This window comes from Tigriopus californicus, chromosome 6 (genome assembly GCF_007210705.1).
Source record: "Tigriopus californicus strain San Diego chromosome 6, Tcal_SD_v2.1, whole genome shotgun sequence".
Classification (NCBI taxonomy): Eukaryota; Metazoa; Arthropoda; class Copepoda; order Harpacticoida; family Harpacticidae; genus Tigriopus; species Tigriopus californicus.
The window spans coordinates 10931236-10950043 of NC_081445.1; the positions used below are offsets into that span (position 1 = coordinate 10931236).

Below are 18808 nucleotides of genomic sequence, written 5' to 3' on the forward strand. Positions count from 1 at the left end.
TCATGACTGCGAAGTTATCTGAGAGCAAGAGAAAGCAACCCTGAACTCCAAATTTAACAGCCACCAAACCTTATTGTAGTGTAAGCTGAAAAATATATACCATTTCCGACAGTCGTTAAGGAAGTTCCATACCGCCACGGACTTCTAGAGATATGGACTGCAAACGGAAGCAAAAATATCCTATCTCCTAAACCGGTCATGTTATTCCAAATAAGCACTTCATACGACCACAAGATCTTGTTGAATAGATGAACTCAGCCAAGTTTGAGCCCAAACCTATGCTTAGGGAGCTCGGGAGACATGTTCAAAGTTATGTAGTAAACCCTACATAAAATTTGAATTTTCGGCCTGCTCTTGGTCAGCTATATAAGCTTTTAGCAACATAACTTTGAAACGATTGACTTTGCATGTAAATGATTAAAAAAAAATAACCTACCATTCATTGTCTCCTTGTTCTATGATACTAAATTTAGTACAAACTCCTTAACAATGTGTCTTCACGCCGTTAACTTATGACCATATGTAGGTACAAATTATTTATTTCCATATCTTTTTGACTTGCCTTTATATGACAGGTTGAGGAAAAAAACCTCATTCAAATGCTTACATGCTTGTTGAATGATGTCATAAAATGGCATACAATTTTGTGAATTGTGAAAAATTCGGACTGGATGAGCTTCAATCATGGTAGTTCTTGCAGCAACTGTGGCGAAGCTTGGTTAGCCTAAGCAAATAGGAATTCTAATAAGTACAATAAACATGCGTATAGGCTGCTATTCAAAACCTCAACAAACTCGTTTTTCACCCCGCTTTGCTTCATCTTCAATAGTTTGACCACAAATGGGTGCCCATAGGTAGTAGAGCTGAGATATTACTAAAAGCCATAGTTTACCACCTGGCAGAAAATGGCAGAAATTCGTGCAAAATAAGTGGCAACAAATGGCAAAAATATAAATCCCTTAATCATTTAAATCATTCTAACGTTTCAATCTACTTTTTAGTCCTACTTGTACGTACTCTGGACACGCTTGAACAGGAATTCTGCATTTAAGTGTGAGATAAAAACTAAGAAAAAGTCACTTGAGTCTGAGTTTGAATTTTACCACCACAACTGATCTGGGTCATGGTTGTCATTGAGCTGCACTGTTTTTGATGAAAGACAATGGCAATTATATTCAAATGAAATTCCACCAAATTCAATCACCATTCTGAGGACGGTGAATACAAGTATATTTGTTGTGGTTTCAATTTAGAGGTCTACAATGCTTCTATTACTCTAAATAAAGCATCAAACTTTACAACTGTCAATATTTACTGATTGTTTTCCATTTCAGACCATACTAGAATAATTTGCAATCAACCACAGTATAGAGACGTGTAAAGTACTGGCTCAGATTTCAGCTCTCTGGGCAAGCCATGCTGCGCCACAATCGCGGCAAGAACTATCATGATTGAAGCTCATTCAGTGCTTCCAACTCTACATTAACAGAATTGTTGGCCATTTTGGGACACCGTTCATTAATTAATTTAAACTATATCACTCCAACAATCATTTGCTAAAACTGTCATGAAATGTCAAGTGACAAAAATTTGCAATAAATATGAAAACATATTTGGTGCTCATATCTGGTCATCAACAAAGGTGCAGTGACACTTACTTCTTGGTAGGTACAGAGGGCGCACTAGTATGAAAACCCAGATCTTTACACTTCTCTATACTTAAATTTTTTTATCCAACTGATATTGTCTTTCATTTTTTGGCGGACTTTCTCACTACCATTGGAAGTGGAGTTCCCAGCACAATAAAAACAGGACGAAAAACTTATTTCTTTTTCTTAACTTTGTATTCCTATAGCATGAGTTGGTAGATCTGGCTAGTCCTTGAATGTAGGGTTGATCTGCAATTTTGACCTAAAAAATGTCCAAGTCTGACTTGAAAGATGCTGTTGGATCAACACCAATATAATCCCTATGAATTCCAAGGAAACAATTTGGACAACAAAGGAGCCGAGAAGGAAAACAGGTGGCTTTCATTGTTTGAACTACCTGGGGATTCTTTAGGACTTAAAAATCCTGACAAAATGCAGGTTTGCTTTCTCCTATTTGTTACAGAGTCAGATGACGCCTCTCTTGCTCAGCCTACCATTTGAGGATGGAAGTCCCAATTGAGGGATATTCCTGCTGTCATCAAAGTCAACTTTGATTCTTACCTCACCCTTGGAAATTAACACAGGTTTGCCAGTTAGGTTGTTAAAAGCAGCCACTCACGTGGTTATGAAATACCAGAAACAAGCTTAAACTTGGCTAGGCTGGGATCAAACACGAACTTCTAGAGCTATGGACTGCAAATGGGCTTCCTGCCAAATCGGCCTGGTCTTGGTCACGGTAATTCTGAGCCATTTTTCGAATTAAAGTAATAAATTAAGAAGAATAGATCACTTCAATTGAAAACAGGTCATTTTTATAGTATTTACTTATAAAGTTGTTTGTTTCAAAGTTGTGCTGCCAATTCGAATTTTATGTTTTGTTTGTTACATGACTTTGGACATATCTCTTGAGTTCCTTAAGCATAAATATGGCTAAAATGTGGCCAAGTTCATCTATTAAACAAGATCATGTGGTCGGATGAAGTGCTTATTTGGAATAAAGTGAACGGTTTAGGAGATAAGATTTTTTTTTGCTTCCGTTCGCAGTCCACATCTCTAGAAGTCCGTGTATCAAACCAGGGGCCCATGTTAAAAAGAGTTTGTCCAATGTCCAATAAGTACTTTTTGTGATCAACGTAATAGATGCCGAAAACCTGGATGTTGGACAACCGATGCTTGGGTTGACTAAATTGTACAATAACGTGTTTGCAATCAAGGCCCAGTAGATCATCCATTGCAGTGTTTAGCATATCCAGTTAAAAGTGAGCAAAGCTTTTCATACATGTGGTTGGATATATCGCACATTTAAGTCCAGACATAGTATCATGATATTAACTCTGTACAGTACAAATTGATTGTCCAACCACCTCTTCAATATGCCCAGTCCATTTGGGTAACAATTATTTCAGCAGGTTTGCAAAAAGTAAAATAGGTCCAGAGATGTTTACCAGAAACATCAAAGGGATGAGGGAGCTCTCATATTGGGAAAGGCTGTAAAGGTTGGGACAATACAGAATTCAAAGAAGGAACAAAAGCTACCTGGTACGGTTTGTTTTCAAAAGTATCCATGAGTTTTGTCCAAACCCATGTTTAAGGGTCAATTGCGAACATGGAGGCTTAACTTGGTGGATGCAAACAAAAGTGATTAAATTTCTTATGAATGATTTGAGTTTATGCGAGATTGTAAAATAAGAGTGATGAGTAGAGACTTTTTTAGTGTGTAGTTTCAATATCTTGTCATTGTGGGGCATTTTTAAACATTCAGGTGGTTTTGACCAAATTTCCGAAAAAATAACAGTTTCGGTGTCTAATAATCCTAAAATTGGACATTTTTCTGTCAATTTTTTGTACCAAAGAACACTAGTAACATCCGTCTGTGATTATTATTGCAAGGTATCAATAATCCAGTTCTTTCTTGATTTTTTGAAGTTGCTGAATGTCTCATTCAAATTTAACAAGATTTCTTGTTTGAAAACTTGTTCAGGATAGAGCTTGCAGAGATGGAAAGTAGCATTGTTAACGCATTAATATCAATTGCTGTCTAGGGTTGTTAATTCTCTTTCTTTACAACGACGCAAGAAAAAACGGTAGTAGAGGGTTTACAAACGCTGTCTTTCCCTTTTTTGCCGCGAGATGTCTCATCATGAAACAAGCAGTCCCCGTTGAATTTTGTTGGGTTTGCCACTTAGGTGAAAAAGAGTTGGTAAAAAATGTGCTTTCAGAATCGTCGGACAAAACCAGAATCTTTTGAAAGAGGGCATAACAACCATAAACTTAAAGATCACCTTATAACAATCATGATTGCAATGTGTTTATTTTCAGTGGCCCTGATACTTTTATTCATATTATTTATACCGACTAATGTTATCTACATAAGGCAAAGAAAATCCAATACTTTAACGTGTAGGCTCGATTTTTGACCTCATGTTTTGACCAACCAGGGGAAAATATGTCCCTCCACTTCAATAGCTCATACCCAGGTATCAGTTGACTTATAATGAAATGATCTAAGATCCAAATTTAATTTAGATTGGATGCATTCGCACAAAGCTATTTTCAGTTATTGACCAAATAATTTGTCCCGACAAATCCTGGGTTCAAGGTCAATTGACATACATGAGGAATCATTGGATCTCCGAAAATTGAAAGCGTGGAGACTTAACTTTTACCCCCTTTTCTTCATTGATTGTCAACTTTTGTTAGCTTGATCCAAGTGCCACATTGTCTCAATCTCCAAGGTAACGGCCGGCTATGTCCATCTATTCAATGATCTTGCAAACAAATGTGGGGCAAAGCTCGTTGAAAAAGCTCCCACGTTAAATTACTATTTTTCCCTACTCACGCATTAACTAACATTCAATGCATCCATTCAAACGTATTTACCTGATTGCATTGATGTTTGGTCGGATGCCGCAGCGTTTTTCTGAAAGAAAAAAAGGGCCGTATGAATCAAGGCATTGCTCTAATATCTGGTATGGCGGATAAGTAATCTATTGGACCATTCAGTAACCTGAGCATGTGGTTCAGTGGTTCCATAATCTGAGTGACGTCGTTGAGACGCTTCGTACATTTTGACAGCATCTTCGATGGTGAAGCTTCCTTGAGAAGCAAAACAACCAGATCCTTTCACACCCAAGAACGATTCCTTCAGTTCAGGAGTCAGGATTGAGTGCCTGTCACCAGATACATTTTCTTTACCATGACCTCTTTTCGAGCGCTCATTTAGGGCGCCAACACCGATCTTGTTCGGGAGAATGCCCACAGAATGCCTTCTTGAGTGTCCATTGGATGTCTGGGAGACGTCATTGCTACGTTCTTGGGATTGAACCACGGTAATCACCGGTACCTTTTGGCAACCAATTGGTTCCTTATGGGCTCTTCCCAGGGAAGGAACGTCTACACTGCAACTTCGTTTCTCTTTGGGTCGGTGATGCAATGGACCTTCACTGCTAAAATGACGTTTCTTCTCCTTTAACCACTTTACGAACGGCATTTCCAAGCTTGCTTCATGTGATTGTCACTCAAGCATAAATAGTTGCAGACTAAGAGTGTTGGAATATTTCAGGTTCCAGGATCTATACCTTAGATTGAGGACAGCTGATTTCCAAGAGGTTCTGAAGGACCTGGCCATCTTCAAGGACCCTTAAACATTACTGAAGAATGCTACATACGGCATTACTGTCCTCTCAGTCATTGGCTGTCCCTTCGAAGGCCTGCTAAATCTGCTCTAATATTCAAGGCCATCGCTTGAGTACTTCAAGCACACTGTCACTATTAATAACTTCTTCTATTGAAAGAGCTTCACCTTGTGGACCATCTCATTTTTAGTGGTGTGTTGAGGTTGGCGTACGTACTTATCACGCTGCTTTCTCTGTTCCAGTACTGCGCAGTCATGAAATCTGAATTAATTATGATGTGTATTTTCAGCGGAAGGTGGTGTATTTTAAAATCGGGAGACCATAGGCTGTATCAATGTTACTAATTGATAATCTTTTTTAGTTGTGTTAGCTGTAATATGTCTAGAATTCAATGATGGGAAGGTTTTAAAATTGTGCAATTAATTATCAACGAATTTGACCGCCTTGTGAAAGGGCAATATTTTCAATATTTTAATAAAAAAATGGATCACATATACCTATAAAAAATCTTTGAAACAGTACTTTTTTGGCCCGACAATGTTGCTTAAAAAGATGCATTGAAACATAATCGTTATTTAATGTGTCATAAGCTGGTTAAATAAATTGTTAGTTGCACGATAATGACCAAGATCAGAAATTTAGGATTCAAGTCTTCTTTCTCTGAAATTTACATAATAGTTGGAAGAAGCGTACTTGGCAAGATCGCAGTTTACTGGTACTTTGTTCAATTCTTTAGGACTTTGAAAGAGAACCATGTCTTTCCGTTGATTCCGAAAACCCGACAGTATTTTCCGTTTTCCAACTTTTAATTGTAATCTTGGGGACCCTTCAGTTACCTTTTGGACTCAGAGTCCGTTTTAAATGGGTAAGTAAGACACTTTAACCCCATTGTATCCCACCAGCCACAAGTGGTTAGAAATTGAACATATAAGTTAATTTGAAGTTTGAGGTTTTTTTTAGCTCAATAATTATTCTAAAAAAAACTTTTTCTGTTTCGTTCACAATTTCATTCGTCTTTTATGAGTCGTCAAAAGCTCGTGTCTCTAGGCCTAGTGGTTACAAATGAAGGTGGAGTATTTCTTTTTGGTATGTAATGCGCCGAATTCCATTCAGCAACAAAACCTGTCAAAACGTTCGCCATGTATTATTATACCGGGTGCGCGTAAACAACAGCCACTTTAAAAGGAATCATTCGTAATTAAATGACCGTTCCTTCAAACAATGAAGTTTTCCTCTCTTATTTCTTGGGCTCCTTCATTGTTTAATGGCTACCTTCAAATATTAGTAGGAAATGTAGGTAGCATCTTTAAAATTGGACTGGAAATTTTTTTTCCATCAAAATTCCTGATGAATCTTTCATTCATGATGCCAGATCCAACTCTGATTCTTTAATGCAGCATAAATGCCGTGAAATTAATAACGATTTCTTCTCGAACTGCTGGGGATTCAATTTCTAGTAGTCCCAGGGATGTCTGGAGAAAGAGAACAAAAAGAAGGCAAATATAACGCGCCAACAACCCTAAACATATTCGGTTTTGATAACTTTGTGATCAACACCCACGCAGCCTCAATTTAGGGACAAAGGCTTCAAAGGCTCTCTTAGCCCCACGCCTGAGACACAGAAGCTTGGAGGTTTGCAATTTCAATCTGATTGGTGGCACAGGCAGTATTCTGCACATGACCTCAACCCAAGTTTGACAAGTTTGGCCTTTTTCATATCCTGTAGAGCTCAACCAACCAATGGTCAAGGTAGCTCTTGACAAGGTCACAGATTTACCAAGATCCACCTACCATTTGTCACACATATCTTCCCTTCTCATATGTGGCATCTGATGGCAGCATTTTACCAAAATTATATTAAAATTTCCATTTTCTGCGGAGAGGAATTCCTAACAGTTCAAGACGATGTAAGTATTCATTTAAATAAATAAAAAAATGGGCTTTAAGTCATGTCTATAATCATTACTGTCAGACTTTTCAAGGTTGCAACTTAATGTTGCCGGTGTTAGCGCGCACCCGGTACATCAGAAACATGCAGCATATAGATCAACCTTTGTGCATTTAGTCTTCTTACCTGACACGTGTCAGAATGTCTTCGCCATGTCACGGAAAAGGAAGTATTACTTCCATAGTCCGCAGATAGATGGGCACAATACTGAGAATAGAGTCCCTGATGGGGACTAGGTGTCAATCTCCTTCCCCGATATGCATCCCGTCCATCGAGATCCTCATTCGGGGGTGTGCTCGATCGACTACCGGATGCACTATTCTGTACACTATTCGACATATATCCCAAGGAATGTCTCCGATAGGGATCCGAGTCTAGTTCGGAATCGCCCCCGGACTGATCCCCGATCGAGCCACACGCCTGAAGATTGATGGTCGGGATCTGAATGGCCTCGGATTTGATCTGTGGTGACCTCTGGAGCCTCAGCAACTCATCAGCTGTCAAGTTTGAACCTTTGGTTCCGTTCACATGGCTCACTTGGCTCACATCGACACTTTTACTGCGTCGAGACTTCTGCTCAAGTACATTTTCCTCTCTACTCCGACGTTTCCGTTGTATCCAGCGAATAAACGACATGCTTTTCCTCCGCAATTGTTGACCTTTCGTGGTGTGACAAGATGTCTCTCAGGTCTTTTGTCAACACTTCGACATGATTGTGCCAACCTCATTCAATAAGCATGTTTTCAGAATAACTAATCTGGCTGAAGGCTCGCCATGAATGCCGACATATGCCTTAAGATATAGATACGTATTGTATGGTATCAATTTACATAAAGGTCTTGGTGTCCGAAATAACAGGAGATATTGGATAGATCGTCGATTACCGTACCTATCCCATTTCCAGACCTACTTTCGTCATCTCAGGTCAATGGAATGATTGGATATCCACGGACGCCCTTTTCTTACGAGTCCTTGGTAATCCAGTCACGCATACCTTGTTGGGGCTTTCCAAATATCTTATATTATCCTTGAGTAAAAGGCTTTTACAAAGGGAGCCTTCAAATCTGGGTCATTCACTCAGGGGTATGAGACGTGATATATCTTTTTCCTCAACGTACAAAGTCGAGTGGAATCATTTTCTAAAAGGTGCCACTGTGATGATGATAATGATGATGATCGTCATCATAAACAACAAGCACGACAGCCAAATTCATGAACATTTCATCACACATATTCTAACTTTAGACATTTTTTTTCCTCGACATTAAAAAAAACCCTGGAATTAGCTGTGGGTCGGTTAAATTAATAGTCTAACAACTCGAAATTGTTCCAACTCAAAGCTTAATGTTTTCATTATCGCAATGGACGATGACTTTTTAAGAAAACGAGTTGATACCCGCACTTCGTCTGAACTGACATGTATTGCTTGAGTAAAATAGCGGTCGTATTTGACGGTCGACGGTTATTTTTGTAGTCACGGTTTACTTTTGGTGAGACGCTATTTAAGAATAGTTCAAAATTGTACATAACAAACTTTTAATTACTTTTATGAACAGCTATCTTAAGGTATTTCTATTTTGACTATAGATGATTAAGACATTTTGTCCTAAGGTTTACATAAAGATAAATGGATGTTTTCTTTACAATTCTAGTGTGCTTCTAATAACATTTTATAATCGGGCAAACGCCTTTCGTTCTTCTTAAAATGAGATTAGCCTCTGATCGTTGTAATTACGTATTAAAAGTGCCCTCACGTATTCTATAGGTCATTACTTGGGCCAAAAGACGTGATCATGCGCATATGAGCAAAGTGACAATATTCTGATGAAAAAAGGTATACATTTTTTTAAACACTAAAAAACACTAAAAAATATTTGAACGCATATTTTGGGTATTGGTAAAATTCCTCATGGCTTACGCATATTGTTCTCAAATTTGAAACTTGAAACTGACTACTTATTTCTTTGTTGAAACTAAAGACTTCATAACGTGACCGGATGTTAAATGATTTCAAAATGATGTAACGTAACGACTAATCAATCAAAAGTTTTCAAATTTCAAAACAATCGTTTATTCTGTTCCCTGTTATGCTTTTTATGCTTATGTTTGAAAGGTCGCATACTTTGATTGAGCTATCAATTAAAAAGCGCAATTGAATCCAAGTTTAAAAAAGAATCTAATGCATTAATTCCATTGGGAGTAGATACTTTTTGATTATGGCATCTCCGTTAAATGACTAGTTGGATTTGGAAATGAAGCTCCAGAAGATTAAGCCCACAATAGAAATGAAAGCATAGAGTCAATTCATAGAAAAAGGATTCGGCTTTTTTGTTACGTGGGAAAAGTTTTTCGGGTTGTTAGTGGAACTTCGCCAACTCAGAGTTAGAAATTTCTTAGTTTTTGCAACTTCATTCTTTTTGGAGGGGAGTGTGTTTCTTGGATTGGCAGAAAAATACTCAATTCCAATAATGGGCGACAACTCGTCAATTAAATGAAACTATTGGAATGTCTGTCTTCTCTTAAGAAGATCCGAAAAAATAGAGTGAATCTCATTTGTCACCTAAATAACGAACTAAAACTGAACCCGATAAAAAAGTTATATTCGCACACAGAAGCATAAGTCTAAGTTACCTTGAAGAACATTGTTATAGCTCTTTACATTTATCATGTCAGCCAAAATTGTACACATTACTCTACAACAACAGCTAAGAGAGCAATATCGATGGACTAACCTCTGCGATAAACTGCAGACCTGCTTCTTTATTGTATCCTGATCAAAGGCTCTATGTCATAAAAAGGGAGTCAAAAGCCTCTCTTCAAGGACAATTAGACCCCTAGAAAAAAATCAATTGTTCTCAACTCATCTTGTATTTGGAAGCTAAATAGAGTTTTGCTCATAAATCGTCCATTCGAATTAGTTATGAGATCCAGACCATCACATATCCGAGGGAAATGTTCGCGCCGACGAACCTTGATTAATGACAGAGAAGCTTTCAACCTTCTCGCACTTTGCACGATACATCATAAAGGTATCAAAACTCGTATCTTTAAGGCCTAACTTATTTTCGCCTGTATTTTCTCTATGAGAGTTATTAAAGCGATCGCATTTTGACCTGGACAGAGCAGAAAACAGGTAGGCCAGGATCGCCAGATATCAAGTATCTGGTACATTTCTGGTTAGATGCCAGACCTTGACTTTTGAGCCATAATTGAGTTCGAAGTTCCGAGCTCTGTTTCCGTCATGTCCAGATTCAGGAGAAGCCGGTTCCTGAAAGGGTCAATGAGGCCGAGATTTCCAAAAAGTTCCAGAAAATGGGACATTTAGTGATAACCAACACTAAGGAGCTTATTTGAAACTGCAAGGATGTGGGTATACATACGTAATAAGGATCATCCAGAAGTGTTAATGGAACGAATGGTAAAATCCCACTTTCAAGGTAAGGAAAATGCTTGCATAACTTTAATTATACAATCTCCGCCAAAAACTTCGCCTATTTCTTGATTACTCTCGGAGACTCAAAATTGTCAAGCCAGAAGCAGTCTTTTTGTTTGACTAACAAAGAAAATGCCTCTGCTGCAACGAGACTGAAGGCCAGAAAAGGCTCGTCTGAGATTGATGGCTGGCCTCCTTATCATTACTTACAATGGGGGCCTTCGGAATCTGGGCAGAGATCCATTTCTAATGAGAATAGTTGCCTATTAATCAGGGCGGAAAGAATCAGGCAATATTTCGTACGGAAATGTGATGTAATATTTCCTAGAAAATAAACTCCAATTACTGTAGTCCGTTATTTAATTTCTAGATTTGATAAGCAAGTATCATTTCGTTCTCTTCCTTCTCTTTCGATGATTTGCAATGGTTGAAATATAAAGGTATGTAAGGTATTAGTGTGCCGAAAAGAGGCTTGCAACGACCAAAGCACAATATCTTTTTTTGAAAGATGTAAGAGAACCAAACTCACATAAGAGATTAGCTATCTAGGCTGTCATTTGGTAACATACATTAACTGAATACAGTTTTAATAATCTATGAGCATTGTGACTGGATGTCTCTTGCTGTTCAGACTATAAAGTTTGGTGTGAGCATTTCAAAGATGTACAAGGAGTACTACTGTTACAATCTAAAACAACAATAAATGATTAAGAATCTACCGACTATTTTCACATCTGATACAAGATGCTCACTTACTATTTGAACTAGTAAACGAAAACGTCATTTGCCGGCGTGTTTTGTACTGTTTGACTGGTCCCTCTTTACAGTCTAAATACTTCTTGCTACAATCTTGAACCACTGGAATATGGACGGGGATGCTAGAGCTCAGAATTAGTATTTGGAATCGAATCCACGAATTGCATTGAACGGAAAATGAAGCGCTTATTTTCAACTTGATCGAACGACTGACTCGAAAGTTATGCTCTCTCAAAACTCATATCATGACTTGACACAAAATGAATGAGCTAGCCCTCTTTTTGCAATCTATGGTTCAGAGTGCTTCAAATAGGGTCCAGATTCTCAACAAAGGCCGCCACTGGGAAAGGCTGAGTAAGACTGAAATAGCAAAGTTGAAGCCATGCCACATCACAAATAAGCAATGGTGTTATATGGAAACTATGTGTACAAAGATAACAATGAAAAATGACATCAGAATGGCACCAACTTTTATTTGCAATTGATCATACTGTTTTCATTTTTTTGGCCATAAGCTCAATCCATGATTTGTTAAGGATCAAAAATTGCGTTTCAATTTGAAACCAAATGGGAAAACAAAACTGTATACGCATATTACAAAAGAAATTTGGCATCATTGTGGTACCGGTTTTTTGTAATATCATTTCACATCTAGTTTCCACCTGACACTTTTGCTTGTTAGTCCTGTGACATAGCCCTCTTACCATGCATGAAATATGGTTTACAATCTGCAGTTCAGAGGGCGCTTTGTGAGTCAGCCTATACTAAATAAGGGCCCATTGGGCTGATTCCTTTTTTTGAACTATAACGCGTTTGTGTTATTTTTGGCGAATTCTATCAAAATCATACCTGGGTCACATAAAGTCCGGAAAAGAAATCATTTTCATGGTATGTCACGAGTAGTTTGTTTAGCAATCTACCATGTCTCTTCCCACTTTGTTTGGGCTGTCTGACGTTGCAAATAAGGGCCCTTATTCCGTTGCCATAAGGGGGCAAGATCATTCTGTGTAGAGTTGTGGAGTGAGCTTTGAGGGGGCAAAACTTTTGACCCAGTAATTCCATTTTATTGANTATGTCACGAGTAGTTTGTTTAGCAATCTACCATGTCTCTTCCCACTTTGTTTGGGCTGTCTGACGTTGCAAATAAGGGCCCTTATTGATTCGTTTTTTGTATTTCAGTCCTGCACAGCCCTTCCCTTACAGAGAATTTGGACCCTACTCAAAGCCCTTTGATCCGTTGCCATAAGGGGGCAAGATCATTCTGTGTAGAGTTGTGGAGTGAGCTTTGAGGGGGCAAAACTTTTGACCCAGTAATTCCATTTTATTGAAATTTGGGAAACGTAATTGCAGCGACCAGGGACCATCGCACTTGAAGAAGAATGCAAAGAATTGGATTAAACTGGAGTTATTAAATTTCAACCTTAATGTCATCATCCTCATTGCAATGGTTCATACCACACTCGACTGCCAGAACCATTTCACATATTTGCATAATCTTTACCAAATAGGCCCAAGTCTCAACTTACTCTCAAGAGAGTTGAGAGCTGAGACCAATATCTGAGCTATATTTGACTCGAATATGGTGATTCTTTTCCACTGCAGTAGGCTCTTGGTTTTCATACGACCTTGAGACGCTGGAGTTGGAGAACTGGATCGTTATAAAAGGAAGGCTGTGTGCCTGACTTCAAAGCCTACTTTCTGGGCCTGAACTTGCTTGAAGACTTCACTTTTGAAGCTCGAGGAATGTGCTTGCACTTGAATAGAGAAACATTCCAGCCCAATTGAAAAACAGCTTATTTAGTATTCTTGAGTGAGTGGTATCTTATTAAAAACATTACAATTCGAATGATTATTTTAGCCCAGCGGACGAAATTACATTTTGTTTCCAGTCTCGATTTAGTAGTTAGATTAGGCAAACGAGCAAGCAGGTATCATTTAGATAAAATGAGTCCGCCTTTCATAGAGATGGAGCTTTTACATGCTCCCCGCACTTCAAACCAATATTTTATTCTAAAATAAGACGATAAGGTATTCATCAAACGTGAGAAACTATAAGCCAATTGTGGAAAAATATTGAAAAAAAATCAAGATAAGTAAAGATTTCCAAAAAATAAATAAATGAATAAATACCTAGAGAATAAAAAGAACAATCAAGCAAGTTTGGCAGTGTGGCGTTTCACGGTTACTGATAATATCAGTGATTTTTTTTTACATGCCATTCCAGAACGTACATGTCATCAACATTGGTTAAAAAACGCCAACATTACGTAATATGCTGTGGTTCGTTGGTTCAATTCCCGAGCCTACCATGTCCAATGACTTGAGGCATCTGCTTAAAGCAATATCCACAACTTTAGCAAGGGGAAGCAACAAGTGCAAAAACAGTAAGGGTTAGCCAATGATGCAACAATATTGCATATCCGTTGCGCTGCCATGGCATGACTTTGATTTGAATCACCATAATTTCACGTCTGGGATAGCACGTAGTGCCTTGGAATTGTCTCTTAACCTTTTTCAGGGCATCTCAAAATGGAAGGCCACCAGACCATGAGAAGGGTTGTTGAGTCCCGATGTGGTTCAGGCTTCAATTTAGCCCTCTTTTGGTAAGAGGGCTAGCCCAGTCATTGTTTAAAGAGTTATGAAGTGAGGTGTATATGGGGGGCATAACATTTGATCAAGTCGTTCGATTGAGTTGATAATGTAAATACGCAATTGTAGCGATCTTGGACCAACCTTATTCGGTTCTGAATAAGCACTTCTCGATCCAACCATCCCCGTCCATGTTCCAGTGGTTCATGTTGTAACTATTATAGATTCTCGAGAGCTCAAGGGTGCTCTCAAAACTCACGTTAAGCCTCTACGATCGCTGCAATTGACCCCAAAACTTGGGTTGGGACAACACTTGAATGCTTCTGAGGACGTACAGCTTTAGATGATTTTGGAACATTATCTGAATACTGCACAATCCTAACCTCTTAGTCTCTACCATAACGAATTGCAATGTTCCGACAAAACACCTTTGGAGCATTTTGACCTTTTAAACAAACATCTGTCGAACTGTCTGGCTGAACAGTCTACTTGTATTGAGTTAACTTCGTGATACTATCTTTTGACTTAAACATCCCATGTATCCAACCGCACGTTTGAAAAGCTTTACGTACTTTCAACTAGTTTGGTTTATCCAGGACGACGGCACCATTGGACAAAGACGGTAAGTAGGGGGAAACACAGTTGATGCTTCATACAATTGTGCTTTTGCGTGTGTGTGTTTTTGTCCAACGTAATAGGCTATTAAATGTTAGTGCAAGTTGGGCAGAAAATGAATGGCTTATCACTACGTTAATAAAATTTTACCACAGTGGTGCTAAATCGGACGTTTTAGGCCCACGTCGTACTGAGTTTCAAGAGCCCATTGCTTTTGATACGAACGTTAGTTTGATTTCAGAATTGGCGAATACATTTCAAGTCGATAAGCTCCCAAGTGGTGTGAATGAAAATGCATTCCCTTCATCTGGATAACAATTATTTTTCTTTCTTCATACCGTCTCTGTCCAATGGTGAAGTCGTCCTTGGCTGATATAACTTTCCATTATTTTGGAGAACTACCCTCCGATTCATCATGGATGTCTTTCTTTTTATTATATTTTCTACGGGCGAGCAAAGTATACAATGGGGTGGACCTTAACATGGAAAGGGGTCCAATGTTCCATTTAACGTTTTATCCCTTGTTTGTTGCTTATTTTTCTTTATTCAAAATCTAAGAGCTATCTAGTTTTTGATGATCTCATTTTGGTTTAGCTTTTTTTTACTAAACAAATCGTGATGAAAGGTGTTTGGTGACTAGAAAAAAAACATGTGAATGACCCAGATATTGCAGTTTAAAACGGATGGCATGACTTCTGCCATTCCTATCCAATGAGATTAGCAGGAGAACGGATATTGACCTTTCTTGCTAATCGCTCATCACAAATCTGCCATTGAGGATTAGTGCTTCACTAAGATCAGCGGTCCAATGAACCAAAGCCTTGTGATCATCACATAGTCATGAATAAGAACAAGATTGTTTCTAATATGTGAACGACAATCATCATTGTTGGAAATTCCAATCAGCGAAGGTTAAGCCATAAACAAAGGGGAAAATCTCCGGATTTTTTTATCTCATTTTGGGGCTAGCCAAATCTGCCAACTCTTATTCGTTGGTGGATCAGACATGATGCGAAAATAAAATTAAATAAAATGCAAACTTCTTTATATTGAACTGCTGGGGATTCCATTCCAGTGGAAAAATATATAAAAAGGGTGACAAGAAATTGATGTCCCTTTCCGAAATGTGATGTGACAATTGATAAAATGTTAAGTGCTTCTTATGAAAATCTAATTTTCTTTTTTTGAATGAAGTTTGAAAACACATTTTAATATGTGTCCAAAATCGATCTCAAGATTCTGATTTGGAACTCAAATGCCTCAATTCAAATTTAACCAAATTTGCATTTGGTGGACCAATGTCTAGAATAATTAAGGGCGACACTTCGAAACCTGTACATAGGTAAGCACATGATTGTAAAGAGATCAAAAGTGGTTTAGAATGGTCAGCCCCCAAAAATGCCATGTGCAAATGTTTATAAAAAATGACTTATTTAGTAGAAAGGCGCTTTCAAAACTCATTAAAATAGTCATATTACTATTCATATGGTTACGTCGCGTATTATCGAATGAATGTTAAACTTCTAAGAGGACATTAAAGCTGGATTCTTCGTTGATCAGCTTACCCCTCTCGTCTCACCATTGAGACGACTGCCACAGTGGTTCAAAAGCCTTTTTGAATTCCAACAGAAATATCCAAGCAAATCTTGTTAGCTAATAGCCATATGCGCTACAAATTTGAGCCAGATTTCAAGAAATCAATCACGTCAAAATAACTTCTTATGGTTTTTGCAAGGAAGAAGACTGTTGAGATGGATATGCGCATTTCTCTCAATACCTGATAAGCTTTTTTGACCACAGTGGTGAGACGGGTGAGACGAGAGGAGAGGAGCCGACCGTGTCCAAGAATCTAGCTTAAGTTACTGACACCCTGTGTTAAAAAAAGTTCTGTGACGCCCAAAATTTTAAGGTATCAACAGGTATCCCTAACTTTCATCAAAACAAATTTTCAATGATATACCAATTTTTAGTTTTTATTACAAGCAAGACTTATAAGCTGTAGTACAAAAGGTTATTGTCAGACTCCGACAAAAAAACGTTATACGTTTCTCGAGCAGAAATGCGAGAGGGTAAAACTAACAGGTTTTCTCGCCCCAATGCCACGGTTAAGCTCTGTCGCACATCCTAACTGCCAAAATTGGGCAATTTCTACTCTACGTAAAAACAACATATTTCGTCGGAGTCGTGGTTGTTCCTTTGGAGCTTGATGGTATTGTAATCTCAAAATGATCACTTTTAGTAATCTTAGAAAAGGCAACACGGGCGCAATCCCAGCACGTAATGAAGATGTTATTGCCAACCTGTTTTTCAATAATAAACACAAATTTCAGCCCACGATTGTCAGCGGAGAACGAACTCAAACTCTCAACACAACAAGACCCTCACACTACCTCTTAACCACTCTGCACAATCATAACGATGACCTGAGAGACCTCTTTAAAATTCACCCTAGTCAATCAGTTATCACCATGCACAAACACAGGAATATATATTTTTCAACCTTTGAGACCACCACCGGTTCCACTTTCACTCAACAATCAATCGTCAGTTCCACCTCACCAACAAGTTGGTTGGAACTGGCTCAACTTCGAAGGCCAGAGATCTTCCTCGATCCCTCTTCAACGAAGGTCCTCTTCACGTGGACGCGCTCCCTTCGCTGCATCCTCAGAGAAGTAAGTGCCAAGACGATTTTGGAACTTGGTGGGCTCTATAATAGAGCCGTTCCACAACCATGAGAACCTGCACGGTTCCACACGTTCCACGCGACGGTGGGGGATAATTAGTCGATGGGATCTGCGTGGCAACACTTCAGCGAGAAGTAGGATTACCTTGTGGCCTTTAAACAGATACGTAAAGTGGGCCATCCCTGAATCTCGTCATCTCCAATAATGAGGTAAGCTTTTAGAGGAATGAAGTTATTGGATGTGAAATAACATTCCGACTCCAGGCTGCAAGCTTCACATATGAAGTCAAAGACCATTCCTTTTTGTCTTTATTTTTGTGCTCAGAAACTGTGTACTAGTTTGCTGAGATATGCGACATGGCCTCTTTATTTGGATATTTAGGCAAGCGCTGGTACCAGCTAGGGACAGGGTCTCTAGTACCAGCAAACAAACTTGCCTGCCAATGCCAGTGATGCAAAATTGGCGTTTCAAACTAGTTTTAAGGAAGCTGACCTTTCCTCATATAGCAATGTAAAAGAAGGGTCAGCTTCTCAAAAACATGTTTGAAGCTCCAAACTTGCATCGCTGACATTGGTACCAGCAAACAAACGAACCTGCCAGAGCTTGCCTAAACGTCCCCATACATATAACACTTCTCGCTGGTGGGGGATCAAGAACAAAAAAATATCATTTTATGATCCAACTGCGTCTCTGGTGTCAATTGTGTGTTAAACCGCGATCAATGCCCGAACTTTCAGCTCTTTCCTTGTTGGTTATTTTTTCCTCATTTCAAGATGAAGTTTGTCAACATTTTTGCAGTCAGAACATAATTTCCATGACATCACTTTTTTCTGACTTTTCAGATTTACCAACGGTAATTTGCTTGGAGAGTAAGCCTATTCCAGCGTACTGTAGTTTGGCTTTTCCCTTAGCAGTAAATTTCCATTATCCTAAATGTGGTGGATTCCCTTCAGCGGACACGAAAAGTCTCCGAGAGACATGTCCATAAAAAGACAACCAAGTTGTTTTCTCCTTTGCCACATTAAATACCTCACGCGTACTGACTTTTTGCATACAATTTAGCACGAGCGTGATAACTGATTGCAAGTCAAGGCTTGAAATATGCTTTATAAAACATGTGCATTAAAAAGGGGACTAAAACGCTGAACCCATCAATTATCTTGCTCAAATGAAACGCACCAAAAGCGTTTCTGGGATCATCAATATCGCTGGAAAAGGTTACAAAACAACGTTTTTGTATCAAGTTTGGCCATAAAATGCTCCGGTTATATCTTATAGCAATTGGCAAATGATTCCACACATTTCTTATAACACAAGCATGAATTTTGATGATTTTGTTATTTTTCTGAAATATTTGTGAAAAGCTAAATATTGCTTAAAAAAGTCATTAATAACCTATTTGAATCAAACATTTTAAAATTGAATTTCTATAACTTTCGCCCGAAAGTTTAACTGGACATGAGTTTGAAGTTTGCCAAAACTCTATTACTGGAGAATAA

General features: G+C 38.5%; 1 protein-coding gene across 5 annotated transcripts in view; it reads right to left on the bottom strand.

Moving 5' to 3' along the window:
* Positions 1–18808, bottom strand: part of LOC131882769 (5'-AMP-activated protein kinase subunit gamma-1-like) — a 60693-nt gene that overhangs the window by 24591 nt on the left and 17294 nt on the right. For 4 of the 5 annotated variants that reach the window (XM_059230026.1, XM_059230024.1, XM_059230023.1 and 1 more), the window contains one exon: positions 4530–4569. In XM_059230026.1, coding sequence (XP_059086009.1) covers positions 4530–4569 — 40 coding nt within the window. Of the gene's footprint in view, positions 1–4529; positions 4570–7358; positions 7884–18808 lie in introns of those variants that run through there. The other variant, XM_059230027.1, reaches the window with a different exon arrangement.